Below are 22500 nucleotides of genomic sequence, written 5' to 3'. Positions count from 1 at the left end.
TATCTATATATCTATCTATCTATCTATCTATCTATCTATCTATCTATCTATCTATCTATCTATCTATCTATGCTTTTATATTTTATTCATTATTTTTGTCCAAAAAAAAAAAAAAATAAGAAGAAAGACAACTTACTTATAATGTACAAAATAGACAGGAAAGAAGGAGTTCCTTCCCTCTATCGTGTTGTCGGACACCCTCTGTAGGAAATTGGCGTTGAACTCCATATCCACATCCATGAAGAGGAGGAGGGAAGAGTAGGGAATGTCACTGAGGGCCGCCATCAAACCTGGGACGGAAGGAGGAGGAGGAGGAGAAGGAAGGCATGAGGTACCTACTTTGACAAATTAATTGATCGTAAATTATTTCATCTAATGGAACAAGTCCGACGCGCACTACTTATTTGCAGGTGTGATAATCCAATTCATTATGGCCTCGTTGTTGTAACGGATATCTAAAAAATAATGACGCAAAATAGTGTCCATTACAACAAAGTTAACTAGGCCCATATTTGGGTTCTGGTGTCAGACCTGCGTATAAGCACACGTTGAACCAGTCCAACATGTACTGTTGTACGAAAATATTAATTTTTAAAAACAAAAACGGTGTAAAATATGACGACGACGAACACGGTATAACTCTCTCCTTACCGATCATTTTCAGTATTTTTCCAAAATGGCAGGATAACCCAGCAGAAAAATAGATTTTTAAAACTCAAACAATCTCTCTACAAAACAACTTTATGTTCTAATTAATTTAACAAAGACCTTTCTTCAAAGTTTATGATGTATAAAGTAAATCTGAATAAGAAAAATGTGCATTGTGTCGTAACGAATGTGACGATTTTGCTGTAGGTGATAAAGAGATGGTTAAAGTACCTGTAGCTAGCTATTTAAAAATTGATGAGGTAGAATTTTATTTTATTTCAAACTCTGTAAAATAATCTTTAACTCTCTCCTTACCAACCATGGGAAAATCGTCACATTCGTTACGATGCAACTGACAATTTTCCCATTCTGATTTCTCTTGAACATCACAAAATTGTAAATAAATGCTTCGATTACATCTATAAATACTAAACACTGTGTTGTAGACAGCATTGTGCTGTAGAACATTCTGGATAGAATGTACTTGTTACTTTTGTGTTCGATTAGGAAAAGTCTATCTTTGTGTCGGGTGGGTGTGAATTTTCGGGGAAATTCAAAGAATGGCTGGTAAGGAGAGAGTTAAATGCTCTTCATTTTGCTGCCATTTGATAGTAGCTCCATTTGTATGTATGTATGTATGTATGTATGTATGTATGTATGTATGGATGGATGGATCAATGGATGGATGGATGGATGGATGGATGGATGGATGGATGGATGAATGGATGGATGGGTGGATGTATGTATGTATGTATGTATGTATGTATGTATGTATGTATGTATGTATGTATGTATGTATGTATGTAGGTATGTATGTATGTAGGTATGTATGTAGATAGTCATTCTCATCACAGTAAAGAAACAACTGCTAAACTTCAATAATCAACAGGAGCGGATATCGACGCATTCATGGATATCCATACGTATTCAGAATTCCTTGACCTCTCTCTCTCTCTCTCTCTCTCTCTCTCTCTCTCTCTCTCTATTTATTTATTTATCTATCTGTGTGTGTGTCTGTTCTCTCTATCTCTCTCTCTATTTATCTATCTGTGGGTGTGTGTGTTCTCTCTCTCTCTCTCTCTCTCTCTCTCTCTCTCTCTCTATTTATCTATCTGTCTGTGTGTGTGTGTCTGTTCTCTCTATCTCTTTCTCTATCTATCTATCTATCTATCTATCTATCTATCTATCTATCTGTGTGTGTCTGTTCTCTCTCTCTCTCTCATTTTCTCTCTCTCTGTCTCTCTCTCCCTCTCTCTCTCCCTCACTCCCTCTCTCTGTCTCTCTCTCATTCTCTCTCTGTCTCTCTCTCTCCCTCTCTCCCTCTCTCTCTCTCTCCCTCTCTCCCTCTCTCTCTCTCTCTCTCTCTCTCTCTCTCTCTCTCTCTCTTCCCCCCCCCCTTTAACCTTTTCCTTACCAGCCATTTTCAGAATTTTCCCCAAATTTTCACACCCACCCAAAACAAAAATAGTTATTCTTACTCAAAACAGAAAAGCAATACATACATTCTATGCATAATATTGATCAGCAAAATGAACTCTACAACACAGTGTCATGGTTTTATCGCTTTAATAAAACATTTTTCTTTAAATTGGATGATTTACAAAAGAAACCTGAATGATAATGGTGCTGCTATGTGGTCTAGTGGTATGGCACTCGCTTTCGGATCGGAAGGTCCTGGGTTCGAGCCTCGCGCTCGGCGCATAGTTGAGTCCTTGGAAAAGGCTCTTTACTCACATTCTCTCACCGTACTCAGGTGTAAAATGAGTACCTGGCCGTTAACAGCGTTGTCTTTGTCCGAAAAATTGTAAAATCGCCTAACAGACGTCATGTCCCGTCCTACATGTTAAATGTTGCTGTTGGTCAGGGTCCCCTTGTAAAGCGCTTTGAGCACATTTAGTGGATATTGCGCTATATAAAGCTCAATTTAAATTTAATAAAAGTGGTGGTTGGATAGTAACGAATGTTACGATTTTCCTATGGTTGGTAAGGAGAGGGTTAAACATAATGCGATAAATGATCCGTTACTTCTATCTTTCTCCCTACCCCTTATAATTATCGATCTGTTTACCACACCTACTACTTAACCACACGCTCTTCGACCTGTGGATAACGATTGGAATCGCGTCACCTGTCATCGCTAAGCCCCATGTCAAGTCATGCCTCTCAAAGCCAATCTAAGACAGAGTGCCCTCCAGGCCACCCACATACATGCATCGCTTGACACGAAAAAATACATGTTATAAAAAAAATCGATTAACTGTAAAAATTCCGATACGCCTTGCCAAGCTCGGACGAAGAAGCAAAGGGACAAAAACATAACACAATATGTGACCCATTGTCTCAAAACGGTATTATGTCGGGATGAACTAAGTGGTGGAAAATCTATTAATTTTTAGACTTACATATGAAATTTATGGTTAATACCTCGACTAAATGACGTGAAATAAATACAAGTTCTTTCATTAAACTAAAAAACCCAAAGTTCGTATTTCTTACCATATTACTGCTAAAGTCACTTTTTGTGGTCCAAAGCATCCCGACATAATACCGTTTTAAGACGGCTGGTCACATATTTGACCCATCGTCTCAAAATAGTATTATGTTGGAACGAACCAGAAGCTTAAAAGCCGAATTAAATTATGTTAAACTGGCCAAAAATATAAATTGTTGGCATTAGCACCCTAAAATATGGTTGCCATTCTCCTCAATAAAACATACAAACTCAACACAAGTCTGATATTATTTCTGGCTATAAATTCAATTTTCAACATCTTAACCAACCCGACTTAATACCGTTTTTTGAGGCGAAGGGTCACATATATCTAATAATCAGCTAATCTATCAGAGTCTAAAATTGGGCCATGTGGTCTAGTGGCACACTCGTCTTCGGTTCCGAAGGACCTGGGTTCGAGTCCCGAGCGGCGTGTGGCTCAGTCCTTCAATAAAAGTGCTCTTTATTTACAATAATCTCTCACCGTATTCAGGTGTAAAATGAGTACCTGGTCACTAACAGTGTTGTTTCTGTCGGAAAGAAATATGGATTATCGCCTAACAGGCACCATATGATCTCGTTCTGTATGTTACATGTTGCTGTTTTGTCAGGGGACCCTTTGTAAAGCTTTGAGCACGTTTAGTGGATATTTTCTCTCCATTTTACGCTATAGAAACCGGGATAAACTCGGGCTCCATGGGCCTTATGGCTCTGAAGGACTACCGATGAATAATATAAATAATAATAATAATAATAATAATAATAATAATAATAATAATAATAATAATAATAATAATAATGAAATAATATAATAATATAATAATAATAATAATAATAATAATAATAATAATATAATAATAATAATAATAATAATAATAATAATAATAATAATAATGATAATAATAATAATAATAAAATAAAAGACAGATATAGATGTTATTGTATCAAAACGTGTCCTGTTAACTCACTCAACCCTAACACCGACTATAAATATGTAGTATACCCCGGGTTACTTTTACCCCATGCCTATTTATTACATTTTTCTGAGACAAATTATAGGCGTAGTAGCAAAGCTAATGTTTTTAGTTTTTACATGTTAATGATAGTTGAATAAAACTATCTATGTACGTGCTCATTATTAAATCATTTTTTCTAATTTTGAAAAGGAGAAAAAATCTCTAGGATTGAGTGAGTTAACTCACTCAATTCTATGGAGTTTTGCTACTTTTTTTTTTCAAAACTGGAAAAAAAATGTATTAAAAATGAGCATATATGTGCATAGGTAGTTTTATTCAACTATCATTAACATGTAAAAACTAAAAAAAAACAACAACAAAAAAACAACTTTGATACTAGTTACGCCTATAGATAGTTCGAAGATGACGTCACTCAGGCCTTTGTTATTGTTTTTGCCATCCGCGTTTGTGAGTTGTTCTCATTAAACTGTATTAACCAGACTATAAAAGTTCATGGTTACACAGAGTTTGTGTGTTGGTCCGTTATACTTCCGGATGGCAATGTTGTGAACTCCTTGGCCAAGCGTATTCTATCTATAATTTGTCTCAGAAAAATTGCAATAAATACCCACGGGGTAAAGGTCACCCAGGGTATAGATAAAATGAAGATGACGTCACCTAAGCCTTTGTTATTGATTTTTGCCATCCGCGTTTGTGAGCAATTCTCACTTAACTGTATTAACCTGACTATAAACGTTCATGGATACAAACAGTTTTGTGTGGTGGTCCGTTATACTTCCGGATGACAATGTTGTGAGCTTCTTAGCCAATCGCATACTATCTATAGCCGGTGTTAGGGTTGAGTGAGTTAATAAAATGGAAATAAAAGAAAAATTGATAGCCATTTTCTGAGAAATCAAGAAAGAAAAGAATGTGCCTAGGTGACCTCGTGTAAATGGAGTCACGTGACCTCATGTAAATGGAGTCACGTGACCTCATGTAAATGGAGTCACAAAGTCACAATCACAAAGGCCAAGAAAGAAAAGCCGAGCTATTGATGCAAGAGGCAGGGTTGCCAGATTAATTTCAGGCATTCTGCCGACTGGATTTAAAAAATCTGCCAAATACCACAAAAATCTGCCAAACCGTACTATTTATAGTACCCCCTTTGAAAACTCATCAGTTTTGTTAAATAAAAAATTCGCAAGGCGGATGTCATAATTTTTTTTATTCATTTCCCAAGTTTTTAAAAATCACTAATACATAAAAAATGCCATGGAAAACGTGGAGTAGACCTATACATTCATCCCTAGGCCTCGGAAAATAAAATCTGCCAAATATCTGCCAAACTGCCAAACCGATTTTTCTCTGCCAGACGACTTCAAATTCTGCCAAAAAAAAAAGGACGTTTGGCAGAAAATCTGCCAAATTGGCAACCCTGGCAAGAGGTGTGTAGTTTATAATATCTAATATCTGCTTTAAAATCTTATCTACACGTCTACACGCGTCACCGTGTCGTTGTCGCAACCAGCGTGTCAAATGCGTCACAACTTTTTCTTAGTAGAGCAGAGCGTAGGTTGATTCTCAACCCTTTACAAAATTAATGTGCCGGGTATAGGCTACAGTAGGCTATACAGCAATGTTATATTATTATTGCTACAATGGTTTTTATGTTGACTGGGGATATTCTGACCGGAGAGACACGTTACACAAATTACCTACTCGAATCAGTTAGCTAACGCTCTCCTTACCAGCCATTTTCAGGATTTTCCCCAAAACTTCACACCCAACTAACACAAAAATAGATTTTTTTTATCACTCAAACACAATAGCAGTAAAGTTCTTGCGATAAATAATTTCTTTAGTAAAACATGCTCTACCTACAACACACTGTTCATTTTTTAAAATTTTATGATGTACAAAAGACACTTGTATAAGAGAAATGTTGGTTGTTGTATCGTAACAAATGTGACGATTTTCCTATAGTTGGTAAGGAGAGGGTTAAGTTGTGAATGGGTATGTGGAAGTATAATATATGGACAATGCCGGGTAGTGTAAAAAATTCAACTAAGAAGGAAATATTTGTATTATCTTCAACGATGAGTTTGGTTTTTTTCTCCATTCAACACACACACACAAACACATAAACACACACACACACACACACACACACATATATATATATATATATATATATATATATATATATATATATATATATATATATATATATATAAACATTTCAAGTATAATTATGATTATTTAACTTCTACAACATTGTATCGAGCGTTAGCTCTCATCAGGAAGTGGAAGTGAAAGTAGATTGTTGTGTTTTTCGTATTTTTCTAGATTCGTGTTTATGGAGGTTCGTAATTGAAACAAACACCTTTTATGTAATTACGAACCTCCATAAACACGAATCTAGAAAAATACGAAAAACACAACAATCTACTTTCACTTCCACTTCCTGATGAGATCTAATGCTCGATACAATGTTGTAGAAGTTAAATATTCATAATTATACTTGAAATGTTTATAAATAGCTCCTTTTATCAAAAAGTTGAGCACTATTATTATCATTTCATGGTTTTTATTTATATATATATATATATATATACACATATTTGTGTGTGTGTGTGTGTGTGTGTGTGTGTGTGTGTGTTTGTGATTCTGAGAATACGTGTTTGCCTCTTACACTTTTTAGAAGGTCGATTAGTAAAAACGAAAATAAATAATTCTACCAGAATAACAAATTATCTGATCTGGTTGTACTGGGGTCGAGTCTCCCCCCTCCCAAACCCCCTACTAGAACATTATAAAAAAGTCTCCCCCCAAACCCCTACTAAACATATAAAATCTCCACATCCCAACCCCCTACTAGAACATAAAAAGTTCCCCTCAACCTACTGACATAAAAGCTCACTCCAACCCTACTGACATTATTAAAAAGTTCCCTCAAACCCCTACTAGAACATTTAAAATCCCCCCCTCCAACCCTGAACAAGAAATGAGATGCAGCTTCGAGCCTCCAATACTTTTTTAAAGTTAAAAATGGCACAATGAAGTTTTGAGCTTGATCTTTTTTTATATAGCATGACAATATCCACTAAACTTGATCAAAGCCCTTTACAAACGGTCCCTGACACACAGCAACATGTAACAAGTAGAACGAGACATCTCGCCTGTTAGGCGATATTACAATTTTTAAATATTATTTTTGGACAGAGACAACGCTGTTAACGAACAGGTCTTCATTTTTACACCTGAGTACGGTGAGAGTATCATATTTTCTAGAAACTGGTTTTGTTTGTTACTTACCTTTGCCCCGATTGAAACCTTCTTCTATGTAGGTCAGTCGTATATCAACATGTGGTGACCTTTCCAAGATGGCGGATGTTGCAGCGGAAATGAGTCGATGCTCTCCCCTTTCATCGACGAAAACAACAACCCGTAATTCTACATTGCCTTTGTATTCTGTGAACAAAAACCGAGGGGAAAAATATTGGTTTCAAGACGACGATTTTAATCAAAAAGAAAAAAAAAAGATTATGATTTTAGTTTGAAAACTTATTAGATAATAAACGAGCGAAAAAGTATAATAACATGGGTCTATCAACATTTGGAGACTAATCATTTAAAACATTAGCATTTATGTAGGGCAATATCCACTAAACGTATTCAAAGCACTACTACTACTACTACTACTACTACTACTACTACTACTACTACTACTACTACTACTACTATTAGTACTACTACTACTACTACTACTACTACTACTACTACTACTACTACTACTACTACTACTACTACTACTACTACTACTATTACTACTACTACTACTACTACTACTACTACTACTACTAATAATAATAATAATAATAATAATAATAATAATAATAATAATAATATAATAATAATACTATCACTACTACTACTACTACTACTACTACTACTACTACTACTACTACTATTACTACTACTACTACTACTACTACTACTACTACTACTACTACACGTAAGGACAACACAGGAAACCTGTTATCCGATGTTACAATTGTTTCTCCCACAGAGACAATGGTGCTAACGTTCAGGTACTCATTTTACCCCTGAGTACGGTCAGAGAATGTGAGTAAAGGGGCTTTTTCTAAGACGTTCAATTTATGTGACCAATCGTCTCAAAACGATATGATGTCATGATGGATTTGATGCTTAAAATTAGAATTTTAAGCTTTTCTTAAAAGATTGGAATTCAAATAATCGTCCCCTGAGAGCCAATACTACAGCCATACTCGTGAAAAACCCATATTTTAAAATTTGCCCAAAAAACCCGTCCTTCAAATATCTATCGATTTAAATGACCCTCATCACCCCTCAAACTTGGGACAGACATGACGCCTGTTAGGCGGTATTCTACCTTTTTTTTTACCACAGCAGCGACAATAGGTACTGAGACATGTACTCATTTTACACCTGAGTACGGTGAGAGAATGTGAGTTAAAGCGCCTTTTCCAAGGACTCAATATGCGCCGAACGAGCAAGGCTCGAAACCAGGACCTTTCGATCCGAAAGTGAATGTCATACCACAAGACCACATAGCCGCACAATAGAAAAGTTGTTAATGAGATAGGATAGGATAAGAGTTTAACTCACTCAACCCTAACACCGACTATATCCGTAGTATACCCGGGGTTACTTGTACTCCATGCCTTATTATTATTTTTTCTAAGACAAATTATGGGCATAGTATCAAAGCTAATGATTTTAGTTTTTGCATATTAAAGACAACTGAATAAAACTATCTATGTACATGCTCATTTTATTAAAACATTTTTCCAATTTTGAAAAGTAACAAAAATCTCTAGGAAAGAGGGAGTTAAAACATATTATCTTGGAAAGATTGACTTATTACGGATATGTATGGAATTACTGATAACAAAAATCATCAAACGCCAAATGGAATTTTTAGGACACATTATCCGCCACCCTGGTTTGGAAGTACTCGCCTTGACTGGAAAGATGAATGGAAAAAGAATAAGAGGAAGACAAAGAATAACTTATTTGAAAGGGATAAGAACTTGGACAGATGAAGCTGAGAAAGGTGGCGCTGCTTTAATAGAATTGGCAAGAGATAGATCAGCTTGGCGGAAGATGACCTCCGACGTCTGCTTCAGATATGGAACTACATGAGATGAGATGGAATTACACGAATAAGATGAACACTATCTTCGTCCTTACCTAAAATTGTTTTGGCGTACATATTCAAGAACCGTTTGTAAATGGCTGAACGTTGGTAAAGAGGCATCAACATGTAAATCTTTTTTCCATGACCCTCCATGAATTCATCTTGAATATCAGCCTCCCTGATGTTGGAAATTAAAAAAAAAAACAGTCAAAAGATTATAGATAAAGCATTACAAAATAATAGTTTTAAAAAGTGAATGATATTTAAGAAATTCGAGATTATAAAGACACGGCTAGTACTTCTACTATCACCACTGCTGCTACTACTATTACTACTACTACTACTACTACTACTACTACTACTACTACTACTACTACTACTACTACTACTACTATTACTACTACTACTACTACTACTACTACTACTACTACTACTACTACTACTACTACTACTACTACTACTACTACTACTACTACTATACTACTACTACTACTACTACTACTACTACTCTACTATACTACTACTACTACTACTACTACTACTACTACTACTACTACTACTACATACTACTACTACTACTACTACTACTACTACTACTACTACTACTACTACTGCTACTACTACTACTACTACTACTACTACTACTACTACTACTACTACTACTACTACTACTACTACTACTACTACTACTACTACTACTACTACTACTACTATTACTACTACTACTACTACTACTACTACTACTACTACTACTACTACTACTACTTATCTATCTACTCAAGAGTACCTAATCAGGTCGTCTACATAAAAGCTAGTTCTAGTTCTTTTGCTTCACCCTGTACCTCTACTTAATCAAGTACCAATCCAAATCTCCAGCAGAATGCTGTTTTGGCGTCACAATACGATTCAATAGTCTGATGTCACGCCGCCCGGCAACGGCGGCCATCTTGGTTCTAAACAAAGAAAATCATTACTTTTTATTTTTCATGCTGGCTAGAACTTTTCATATGCCTTGTGATCAGAATGTGTAAAAGTCACAACATGATCAAATTTATGCGGGTTTTTTTTACCTCTGGATACGCTTTTATGCTCGCCGGAGAAATATTTCATACGAGCGTCCGCCATTGTTCCGATAGTTTAGAGCCATTGTGACTAAGTTACCATGCGTCATTAGGAAGGAAGTGACGTTGCGACTGTTGAAGAGTATTAACAAACAGCGTGGGGCAGCGTGGCTCAGCGGTACGGTCTTTGCTTCGTACCCGAAAGGTAACGATTCGATCACCCGCCGCTTCTCTGTGTGGCCTTGAGCAAGTCACCTCGCCCTAGCTCAATTTGTGTCGCTGCACTGCGGCTGACTCCTGGGTTATTCCAGTCTCCCCTTGGAATAGACCCTTGAGACAAATTTCCCCTACGCGATGAATAAAGGGAATTTTTAAAATTTTTATTAAATTAAATAAGAATTGTTCTATGTTATTCTTTACCTGAAATCCACAAACTCCTGGAAAGGATGTCTGTAGTAGACGGGCTGAATCACTTTCTTCTTATTCAGCCAACTTTTTACAAATAAGAGTCCTTCCACACCCCTCACGGCTGACAACCTCTGGTACGTCTCGTTGACGAACTGCAACGGATTCGGCTTAGCCGTTTTCAGTGTGATCCGGGCCTTAGACTGTAGAGTGCTGACCATGTCTTCGTGCAATTCCGTACGTCTTCGGAAAACCAACGGAAGTTCTAGCTTGCCCGTTTCTAAAGTGGTGCTGAATATCCGTTTGTACTTGACATATTCCCAAGCTTGGGCTGGTAGGGGGAGAGGGTCGTTCTGATGAAAACAAAAGATTGTAATTCAATGGGTTTTTCATTCAATGGGTTTCCATAAGTGGGTTTGGATGTCAGACCTGTATATATATATATATATATATATATATATATATATATATATATATATATATATATATATATATATATATATATAACACGTCGGGCTAGCGTGTACCATCGTTTTCCCTGTCAAAATAAATAATTGCAAAAGCCCTTTCTTTTTGCAAGCGTTATGTTTCGTCCTTTTTATTAGGTGTTGGCTTGGGAACCCTTGTAAAGCGCTTTGAACACATTTAGGGGATATTGATTGCGCCAAGTAAAGGCTAAAGTTTATTTACCTAGTATTACTTGGGCGTGTAAAGTAAAACATTCTTTATCGGTTAGATTTGATATTGAATGAGGACAGGTCCTCTATGGTGACAGGGGGCGATTTTAGCAATCGAAGCCTAAATTTCGAAGCCTAAAAATAGCCAGAGGCGCTGACCGGTTAACGAGGTTGCGCCTATGAATCTTCTGAAAAGGGGGGGGGCAAAGGTAACGAATAGGTCAAGGTTTGGGATAAACGCTAAGATTCTGGCGCCTAACAAATTGCGCAATGGTCATCATATTTGTTTTATCATTAAATATGGTTCATGGTCTCATATTAAATATATGACTTATGAATCGAACACCTTTATTTCATCCCTCACCCTAAAAAAGAAACGCCAAGAGCCCCATTGTTGAGGATACCGTGCACTCCATAAGAATCTATTATTATTATTATCATTATTATTATTATTATTATTATTATTATTATTATTATTATTATTATTATTATTATTATTATTATTATTATTATTATTATTGTCGAACGTTAAATCCACTATAATTATGTTTTAAAAAAAGAAGTATCGTTTAAATATGTTTGAATCTGTCTTTTTTCAGAGATAACGAAGTCAGATTCGATTGAGGGGTACTAGATTAGTGAGTTGATTTATTCGAAGGACGGATGAGATTCGTCGTCTATTTGCATCTACCCTCGAATAGTTATGATGGGTGAGTCCCAAAGCCAAGTACATGTAGCGATTATGTGGTATTTACTATTCTTAACTTGCCACACTGTCCTTAAAGCCCCTTTTTGCACTTAGTAGGATATATGAGCAAGTTGACGGTCTCACAAAATATTTATCGGTCATATATCGGTGTTAGGTCTGCGTTATTTGGTTTAACTGTTGTGCGGCTATGTTGTCTAGTGGCATGACACTCGCTTCCGGATCGGAATGTCCTGGGTTCGAGCCTCGCTCATTCGGCGCATAGTTAAGTCCTTGGAATAGACTCTTTAATCACAAGCGCTTTGAGCACGTTTAGTGGATATTGCGCTATCTATATAAACGCTCGTTTTTCTTTGTTTCTTTTTGTTTTTTGGGGGTTTTTATTTTTGTTTTGTTTTTTATCGGTCAAATAATGATGTGAGGTCTGTCTTATTTGGTGTAACTCTTACCTTTCCGACCATTTTCAATATTTTTCCCCAAAATACCATGCCTACTCAACACGAAAATTGATTTTTTTTAAACAAAACCTTAAAGTATGTTGAATATAACTTTGTTTACAAAACTAGATCTAAAATACGACATTAAATTCTTATAAAAAAAAAACAAATCTGAATAATTTTTGTACCGTAGTGAATGTGACGATTTCTTTTTTTTTTCCTATAGTTCATAAGGAGAGGGTTAATAAAGAATAACTATCTGTGCATAAAAACGATACACGTCATACGTCATTGGGGGGGGGGGGGGGGGGGGTCCTGCGAATATGTTAGAGTGAATGGCATAATCAGTCGGGTGGTGAAAAGATTTGAACTGAGATATTGCCAAGTTTAGTTAGAAGGTCAATTTTTATCCAAAACGAGTTCTTGTCATAAATGATTAAATCAACCCTTTTTGTACATCTTTGGGAAATAGCAAAGCTTAATTTCACTTCTAAATAATTTTTACAGCTAGTCAAGTCGAAAAGTATGAAATTTGAGAAAAGTTGCTGGATACCTTTCCCATACATCTGACCATAACTTCATGAAAAATTACCCGATTTACCTCAAATAAAGATTGAAATGCTCTGGTGAGCAAATTCTTTCCGAAAATGCAAAAAATGCAAATAAATCCAAAATGTTCACATTCCGACTGATTATATCTTGCACTGACACATATGTGACCCTCCGTCTCAAAACGGTATTATGTCGGGATGATTCAGACCCCAAAAAGTGAATTTAGAGATAGAATGATGAGAAACTGGAGCTTAGAAGTTTTTGCAATGCAAGAAATAGTCTTTATACTCCACCATAACGTACAGAAATTAAACCCAAGTTGGGTATTTGTGGCTATGAATTCAATTTCCCTTACCGAGTGGATCCCGACATAATACCGCTTTGATACGATGGGTCACATATACGCACATTAAAGAGTATGAGGACAATCGGGTCAGTGATATATCCTATTGATATGGAATGTAGTTTTTACAACGGATTTCCTCGGGCGGGGGAGGGGGGGGGGGGGGGGACATGAGATAATTGAATGACTTTAATAAGAGATTTGTGTATCTAGTGGATATTGCGCTATAATATAAAAGCTCAATTTTTAAAAAAAGAAATGTTTTCTTACATTTGGTAAAAGCCTGATATTATCCAAATTGACCATTGGTCTTGTGGCCTCTTCCTCTAGCTCTTCTGGTGTTGGAGGGGGGATTTCTGTAGGGATGAATAAAGTTGTAAGAATATAATATAATATATACCAGAAAGATTATACTGCTATATCTAAATTTGTAGTGATATATTTCAATCGCCTCAACTTCCCACGATTGTAAATACATCAATAAACACAACTCAATAGAAAATATCGCCGCGACAATGCAACGACTATCTCCGTGTAGCAATGTGTTTAAATTCGTCCTTTAAATATCAATCGATAAAAATGACCCTCATCCTGACAAAAACTCCCAAAACCTGGGACTAAGCGAAGAGGAGGGTCATTTTAATTGATCGATATAATTTGAAGGATGAGTTATCTGGCCAAAATTTTAAATACTTGTCTTTCCCGAATACGACCTTAATAATTATGTACAAACTATTTTTTTTAAATATGTTAGAAAACGTCTCAGAGCAGTATATCAAATTGGGGTGTACCTTTTGGTTACATGTTTATTTTAAGCCAATGTGCACATAATATATGCAGGTCTGACACCCGAACCCACTTATGGGCCTAGTTTAACATTGTTGCAATGGACAATATTTTGCGTCATTTTTGAAGATCTCCACTACAACAATGGGCCTATAAGGAATTGGATTATGAGACTTACAATTAAGTGCACGCCGTTTTAGGCCCATCTCGTAGAATTTGCATTAAATTATAAATGTCTTCAAAAGCAAAAAAAAGAAAAAAAAGGTTTTAATCGACGTGTACACATATGCAGGTCTGACACCTGAACACACTTATGGGTCTGGTTTAACATTGTTATAAATGGACAATATTATTTTGCGTCATTTTTAGTGATATTTCCATTACAATATTAATGAGCCCAAAAGGAATCGTGTTATCAGACCTGCAAATATAAGGACACGTCGGTTCTAATCCAATAATATCACGTACTTGGAGTGGTACCACTTAATACTTGGTCTAAACCGTCTGTGTAATTTTTCCGCTTGGCGCTGTCTAGTATGGAGTTTAGAACGTCTCGTGTTGTAGCCAAAGTCTTCCGTCTTCTTCTCAAAGCCTGTGGAAATAATTAACCAGTAGATTTTTGACCAATCAAAAATATGGAATTTGTGTCACACCTTCACACATGCTCGGACAAACATAGTTGGTTGTTTATAAACATTAACGTGAATGAAATCAACCTCTCTTTGATCATTGTTATTGTTTTTATACCGCCAAATGGGTGACCAGTTATCACACGATTTTCTCGATCAAACTATGAACGTTTAAGTAGACATAGTTTTCTATGTGTGTTCTATTGATCAAACGGTAAAACAGTGGGTATTTTACTTAGACACATACCATCGATAGTAAATCATGTGTAGTATCTTATGTTAACCAAAAATCAATACCATTGTTTACATTATTACGACAGTCCGAGAGGCGTGGTTATCTATGGGACTATATGTATCAGTGCATGACATAATAAGTCGGAAGGTGAAAATTTGGGATTTGCATTGTTTGCAATTTCTGAAAGAACATGCTCCCCAGAGCATTTTAATCTTTATTTGAAGTAAATCGGGTGATTTTTCATGAAGTTATGGTCAGATGTATGGGAAAGGTATCCAGCAACTGTTCTCAAATTTCATACTTTTTCAACTTGACTAGCTGTAAACAAATATTTAGAAGTGAAATTAACCTTTGATATTTATCGAAGATATGTAGACAAAGGGTTGATTTAATCATTTATGACAAGAACTCATTTTGGATAACAATTGACCTTCTAAATAAACTTGGTAATATCTCAGTTCAAACCCTTTCACCATCCGACTGATTATGTCATTCGCTGTAACAAATCATAAACAGCCCACCATTAATAATGTATTTTATTTTATTTGCTTTCCACGTTAATTTGTTTATTGTTGTGATGACGAAGGGTTTGTTCCCGAAACGTCCATTGTCTGTATTGTTCTCATCCGAAGCCTCTCCATTTTCACTCTTCCGCAGGACGACATATTAGGACGCCTGTTAGGCGATCTTACAATATTTTATTCGGACAGAGACAACACTGTTTACGCTGTAACGTCATATTATATACTTTTATATATTCAACTAGTTGTTTTTTTTTTTGGTAGTTTTCTTTGATTAATTATTGATGTTACCTGTGTTGATTGGAAATTCTATTTAACCCTCTCCTTACCACCTACTGGAAATGGTCACATTTGTTACGATACAACCGTCACTTTTCTCATCCAGTTTTCATTTCTTTTTGCTATAGCTATAAAAACTTGGCATTCTGTAATAAAGCCCGAACAATATTATATATAGAATATGCTTGTTGATTTTCTGTTTGAGTAAGAAATGTCTGTTTTTGTTTTGGATGGGTGTGAAATTTTGGGAAAATTCTGAAAATGGCTGGTAAGGACAGGGTTAAATGTAAATTTCATATCGGCCATTGCCTAAGAATAAACCTTTGAACATCTCAACCTACCGCAAGTTTATGCGTGTTGAAAAAGTTGTCCATACGGAACACATAAGGCATATCCTTGAACGGATGGAGTGTCAGAGCTCTCAACTCGTCTTTTCCTAGAGGTTTCTTGAAGGAACTGTTGGGCAGATGGAGTTCCTCGTAGTTTTGATACATCAATTCTTTCATCTGGTTGGGGGGAAATCAAAATAACATCTTAAATTAAATTACAATTCGTGGAGTAATAATAGGGAACAAAATTGTAATGTAAGAAAAATCCTGGTTCTAATCTCAATGGAAGTGTAAAGCAACCCAGGAGGACTGAATACATACCTTGTGTAATTGATCTTCTGGTTTCAGAGTGATGCCATCTTTATGTTGATGATGATGGTGATGGTGATAGTGATTTTGTTGGTGATGATGATGAGGAGGAGGGGAAGATGATATGATGATGATGATGATGATGATGATGATGATGATGATATGATGATGATGATGATGATGATGATGATGATGATGATGATGATGATGATGATGATGATGATGATGATGATGAATAAAACAATTTCTAAAATCTATAATATATTATAGGAAGAGAGGGGAGAGAGAGAGAGAGAGAGAGAGAGAGAGAGAGAGAGAGAGAAAGAGACAGAGAGACAGAGAGAGAAATAGGGAGAGAGGGAAAATACAGATAGATAGGTAGAGGGAGAGATAGGGATATATATATATATATATATATAATATAGAGAGGAGAGAGAGAGAGAGAGACAAGAGAGAGAGAGAGAGACAGAGACAAGAGAGAGAGAGAGAGAGAGAGAGAGAAAGAGAGAATCAGGCTGATAATGTTCTCGCATGTTTAAATCTTACTGTGCCAGCAAATGACCAAGGCTATATTTATTAAATGGACTAAATTCAACACAATCTTACCATGATAAGGTTCTCCCTCTCCTAGAAAGTATACAACCTGGCCCGGTATCCTATGTGCCCAGGTCATGTTACTGGCTTTGGCCCGGCCATCCAAATACTTCCGGGCCGTCATGATCCCGATGAATAAATAATGGTCATCATCATTTCCGTACAGCCCAGACTTCTCCTGCGAGTTGGCATCTCCAGGGGCGGATCTGTACGCCCAGAAATGGGGCCAGGGCACCTTGAGTAATTGGGCTTTGTCTCGTATGTGTTGGCAGGATTTGAACTGGTTGTCCACGGAGCTCTGGATGATTTGCCAGAGACAACAGCCGGTGAAGAAGCCGATGATGAATAAAGAAGTACTGCGTGCCCGGATGTTGCATAGATTTCGGGGCTTGCTCATGGCCGGCTCTGCTTTCTGTTGGTTCAAGTAAGAAGAAAAGTATATTATTAGCACCTTAACACACATGATTATATTCTAAAGCTAAGGACACTTGCACTAGACAGAGATTTATGGAGCCGATTGAGGCTCGAACCCAGCACCTTTCGATCCGAAAGCGAGTGTCATACCACAAGACTACATAGTCGCACCAAAACATAAACAGACATGATGCACGAGGAATACTCTACCCATATCATTTCTGGACAAATATGAAAATATGTGCACGTTGTATAAGGTAAGAAAGATAAATTATACAAGAATACCCCCCCCCCCCAAAGGAGCCTGTATCGAATGAGGATCGAACTTCAGACCTCTTGATAACTGGTCAGACGCATTACCATCATATCACAGATCTTACCCGATACTAGTGACGATTTATACACACTTATTCAAATCCATGTTTATGAATTGCTTTTAACACAAGCTAGACATTTTTTCACTGTAAAATTTTTAAAAAATGCCCGTGACACACCAGGTACACACATTAACAAATTTCCAACAGAATACATTAGATAACATATTTTACTCAAAAATCATTACCTGAAAAGCAACGAAAAGTGATAATGATAGCATGTTTACGTTATGATCAGGAGCCATGGTTTTTTTAGCTTTGTGGTTGACATTATGATTTGACTTGTCTGTGATGGCAATGAAAGATTAATAATAATAATAATAATAATAATAATAATATGTTATAAGCTACAGCTTTATATGTCTCTCTCTCTCTGACTATATGCTCCAGTGATAATAAGAATAATATTTTATGAATTAGGTAGGCACCCCTACAACAATTGCCAACAAGGTTATTTTAAAGGACCAATGAGAACATAGACGATATAAATAGCATTCATTTGCGTCATAGCGACAATCGCTGACTAAATTATCTGGGGACATATTTTTATTGAAATCGGAAGTGCGTTATTGTCTTTTAGTTGTCACACTAGGATGCACTGGAGACGTATTCTTACGTATGACAGGATGAATGGAGGGAGGCGGGAAGAGATGCAAGGAAGAGGGTTGGTCAAACCTCATAAACAGAAGTTTGCTTATTTTCTCAAAACGCTACTATCATCGAAAGACTGATAATGGAGAGGCTTCGGATGGGAACACTATTGCCGTTTTAATAAAAGAACACAAATAGGTATGTGTTTTTATTTAAACAACGGCAGAATACAGACAATGGAAGTTTCGGGTCAGACCCTTTGTCAGGACAACAATAAACAAATGAAATTGGCTCCCATCCGAAACCTCTCCATTTCCAATCTTTCGTTAGTATTTTCGCGATCCCAGGCTTCAGGTAGTCCTCATCGCTCTTTGCGCTATTACTTCTACTACTATTTTTACTACTTCTACTACTACTACTACTACTACTACTACTACTACTACTACTACTACTACTACTACTACTACTACTTATACTACTACTACTACTACTACTACTACTACTACTACTACTACTACTACTACTACTACTACTACTACTACTACTGCTGCTGCTGCTGCTACTACTACTACCAGTACAACAACAACAACTACTACTACTACTACTACTACTACATACTACTACTACTATTACTACTACTACTATACTACTACTACTACTACTACTACTACTACTACTACTACTACTACTACTACTACTACTACAACAACTACTACTACCACTACCACTACTACTACTAATACTACTACTTTACAGGCATTCACATGCACATTCAAAAAAGAAATACTTGTATAACAAACAAAAAAAAACAGACTGAGCGACAGACACAACGACGAAGAAAAATGGCGCGATAAAAACTCGTGCTTTGTGCAGGAAAAGCAAAACCCAAAAAATCGACATTATCATCTATATTCGTTATTGAAATTAACATCCATTTGCGCCATGATAGGATGGGCAGCCCTTGAAAACCTGTTGTCAAGACCCAAACATTTGACATTGTAAACTTTTAGAAAATAAAACGTGGATATCGGGAAAGTATGAAACCGTATCAAAAACACGTTTTAATTGAGAATTTGCAATAATCTTTATATTTTTTGAGTCCCTGGAATAAGCTCATTACTTACATTCTCTCACCGTACTCAGGTGTAAAATGAGCACCTGTCCCTTTATAGCGTTGTCTCTGTCGAAAAAGAAATTTATTATCGTCTAACAGGCTAAAACTATGAATTCCCATTTAAACGGTTTCCCGTTGTTTGATGTCGGGTAAGATAAAGGGGTGGATCTTCCCATACTGGCGTATTTTGGAGAAAAAAACCCTCATATTTTAAAATTTGGCCAGAAAACTCGTCATTCAAATATCAATCGATCTAAATGACCCTCATCTTGGCAAAAACTCTCAAACCTAGGACTTCGAGAAGTAAGTCCCAGGTTTGAAAGTTATTGCCAAGATGTGGGTAATTTAAATCGATCGATAATTGAAGAACGCGTTTTCTGGCCAATTTTTTAAATATGGGGTTTTCCAGACGACGGCGGTATAGAAAACAGGGCGTGGGTATATTTAGATCAAACGTTCTGGTTACTGGTTTTTGAATGGTGACATAAATAGGCTTGGGTGGACAAAAAAACCGTCTCGTTTACATATTGATACGCGAGGAAACTCGTGAAGAAAGCTGACAACGTAGGGAAATTTTATTTCTAAAAATTAAAAAAAATGACTTTAGCATTTATATAGTGCAAAATCCAATTGACGTGCTCAGAGCGCTTTTTGGTGGTGGTGGTGGTGGTGGTGTTAGTAGTGGTAGTAGTAGTAGTAGTAGTAGTAGTAGTAGTAGTAGTAGTAGTAGTAGTAGTAGTAGTAGTAGTAATAGTAGTAGTAGTAGAAGTAGGTAAAGTAGCAGTTGTAGTAGTAGTAGTAGTTAGTAGTGTAGTAGTAGTAGTAGTAGTAGTAGTAGTATAGTAGTAGAAGTAGTAGTAGTAGTAGTAGTAGTAGTAGTAGTAGTAGTAGTAGTAGTAGTAGTAGTAGTAGTAGTAGTAGTAGAAAGAGAGAAAGGAGAGAGATTGGAACATATAACTAATTACTAAACTCACCCAACAACGCAGTTAAAGGGAACCTAATAGCTCAGTTGTTAGAGCACTCGCTTCACGCGCAAAGGGAATGATATTGACCTCAAGTCGAAATCCCCCCCCCCCCCTTCTCTGTCCAACCAGCAGTGATTGGGTAGTTAGGGATGTAAGATATCGCGGAAAGTACTTTCATATCCAATGAGCTACTAACGACAACTCACTATGCTGAAAAAAAACAACAAATAATCACGTCAAAATGCCAGTCTTTTTTGGTTTCAGTGTCAGGCTATAACTTAATAGCCTGACACTTGAACCGTAGCCATCGTTATGTTATAGCCTGACACTGAAATCCAGAAATACTGGCAGTTTGACGTCATTATTTGTTTTTTGCACCGCCTAGTGAGTTGTCGTTAGTAGAGCTCATGGAAACAAGTCATTTCATTGGTTGAACTATTGAATTCAACTCACGATTTGTTTTCTTTTGTGGCAAAAGACTGGCATCTTGACGTCATTTTTTGGTCAGTGTCAGGCCATAACGTTACGAAGGTCACCCTAGAACCCACTAGGACTTATAGTGTGACGTCATTTTATAGGCTTTTGCACTGTCTAGTGAGTTATCATTAGTAGTGCTCAAGGAAACAAGTAATTCCATTGGTTGATCTGTTGAATACAACTTACGATTTGTGTTCTTTTGTGTCCAAAGACTTGTTTGTTGACGTCATATGTTGGTCAGTGCGTAGCCATCGTTAACATATAGCCTGACACTAGAACCGTAGCCATCGTTATGTTATAGCCTGACACTGAAATCCAAAAGTACTGGCAGTTTGACGTCATTATTTGTTTTTTGCACCGCCTAGTGAGTTGTCGTTATAAGAGCTCATGGAAACAAGTCATTTCATTGGTTGAACTATTGAATACAACTCACGATTTGTTTTCTTTTGTGGCAAAAGACTGGCATTTTGACGTCATTTTTGGACAATGTCATGCCATAACTTTACGAAGGCCACGGTCAGTTCAGGCTATAAGTTAACGATGGTTACGCGCTGAACCACCAAGCTCAACATTGGGGCATAACACAGACTGGAGGCGGCATCTCACATTTTTGTGTTGACGTCATTCTCCCTTCACCGATCAATTGGACGATTTCATAACAGAAGATGACTACTGGTGTATTTGATGGATAGATAGATATACGGGGAGATAGAATCAGTGGTGACGATAACGAAGGATGTATAATATATAGGTTGATCCTGTGACGGTGTTTTTTTTTTCCGTTTTCTGGTGTTGTTGGTTTTTGTGGTTGTTGACTTTGGGTTTTTTGGGGTTTTTTTTTTTGTTGTTGTATTTTTTGGGAGGGGGGGGGGGGTTGGGGGGGGGGGGTGGTGTTGGGTTTTTTATTTTGTTGTGTTAGTTGTTGTTTTTTGATAATGGTGTTGTTATTGTTGTTGCTGTTGCTGTTGCTGTTGTTGTTGTTATTGCTGCTATTGTTGTTGTTGTTGTTGTTATTGTTGTTGTTGTTGCTATTGTTATTGTTGTTGTTGCTATTGTTGTTGTTGTTGTTGTTGTTGCTATTGTTGTTGTTGCTATTGTTGTTGTTGTTGTTGCTATTGTTGTTGTTCTTGTTGCTATTATTGTTGTTGTTCATACTGTTGTTGTTGTTGTTGTTCTTCCTCTTCTTCTTCTTGATCATCACGGTGTTTTTGATTGTTGTTGCTAGTGCTTTGCTATAATTGTTGTTGTTCTGCTTCTCATTATTATTATCATTATTATTGTTGTTGTTGTTGATGTTGTTGTTGATCGTGACAATGTTGTTGATTGTTGTTGCTCGTTTTATGTTATAGGTGTTGTTGTAATTGGTGATGATGATTTTGTTAATTTTGTTGTTTTTATTGTTGTTGTGGTGGTTGTTGTTGT

General features: G+C 36.6%; 1 protein-coding gene across 1 annotated transcript in view; it reads right to left on the bottom strand.

Annotated features, from left to right (window-relative positions):
* The window catches only part of LOC144955995 (chondroitin sulfate synthase 3-like), a 33586-nt gene that overhangs the window by 6699 nt on the left and 4387 nt on the right, over positions 1–22500 (bottom strand). Inside the window, exons 2-9 of the mRNA XM_078886261.1 lie at positions 17112–17555; positions 16253–16417; positions 14716–14839; positions 13732–13817; positions 10762–11099; positions 9334–9458; positions 7414–7569; positions 137–290 (exon numbers count right to left, since the gene is read on the bottom strand). Coding sequence (XP_078742387.1) covers positions 137–290; positions 7414–7569; positions 9334–9458; positions 10762–11099; positions 13732–13817; positions 14716–14839; positions 16253–16417; positions 17112–17555 — 1592 coding nt within the window. The remainder of the gene's footprint in view (positions 1–136; positions 291–7413; positions 7570–9333; positions 9459–10761; positions 11100–13731; positions 13818–14715; positions 14840–16252; positions 16418–17111; positions 17556–22500) is intronic.

The sequence above is a fragment of the Berghia stephanieae genome, chromosome 10, assembly GCF_034508935.2.
Source record: "Berghia stephanieae isolate SIO BIC M18660-M18661 chromosome 10, UCSD_Bste_1.3, whole genome shotgun sequence".
Classification (NCBI taxonomy): domain Eukaryota; kingdom Metazoa; phylum Mollusca; class Gastropoda; order Nudibranchia; family Aeolidiidae; genus Berghia; species Berghia stephanieae.
This window is presented reverse-complemented; position numbering and strand designations above follow the sequence as displayed.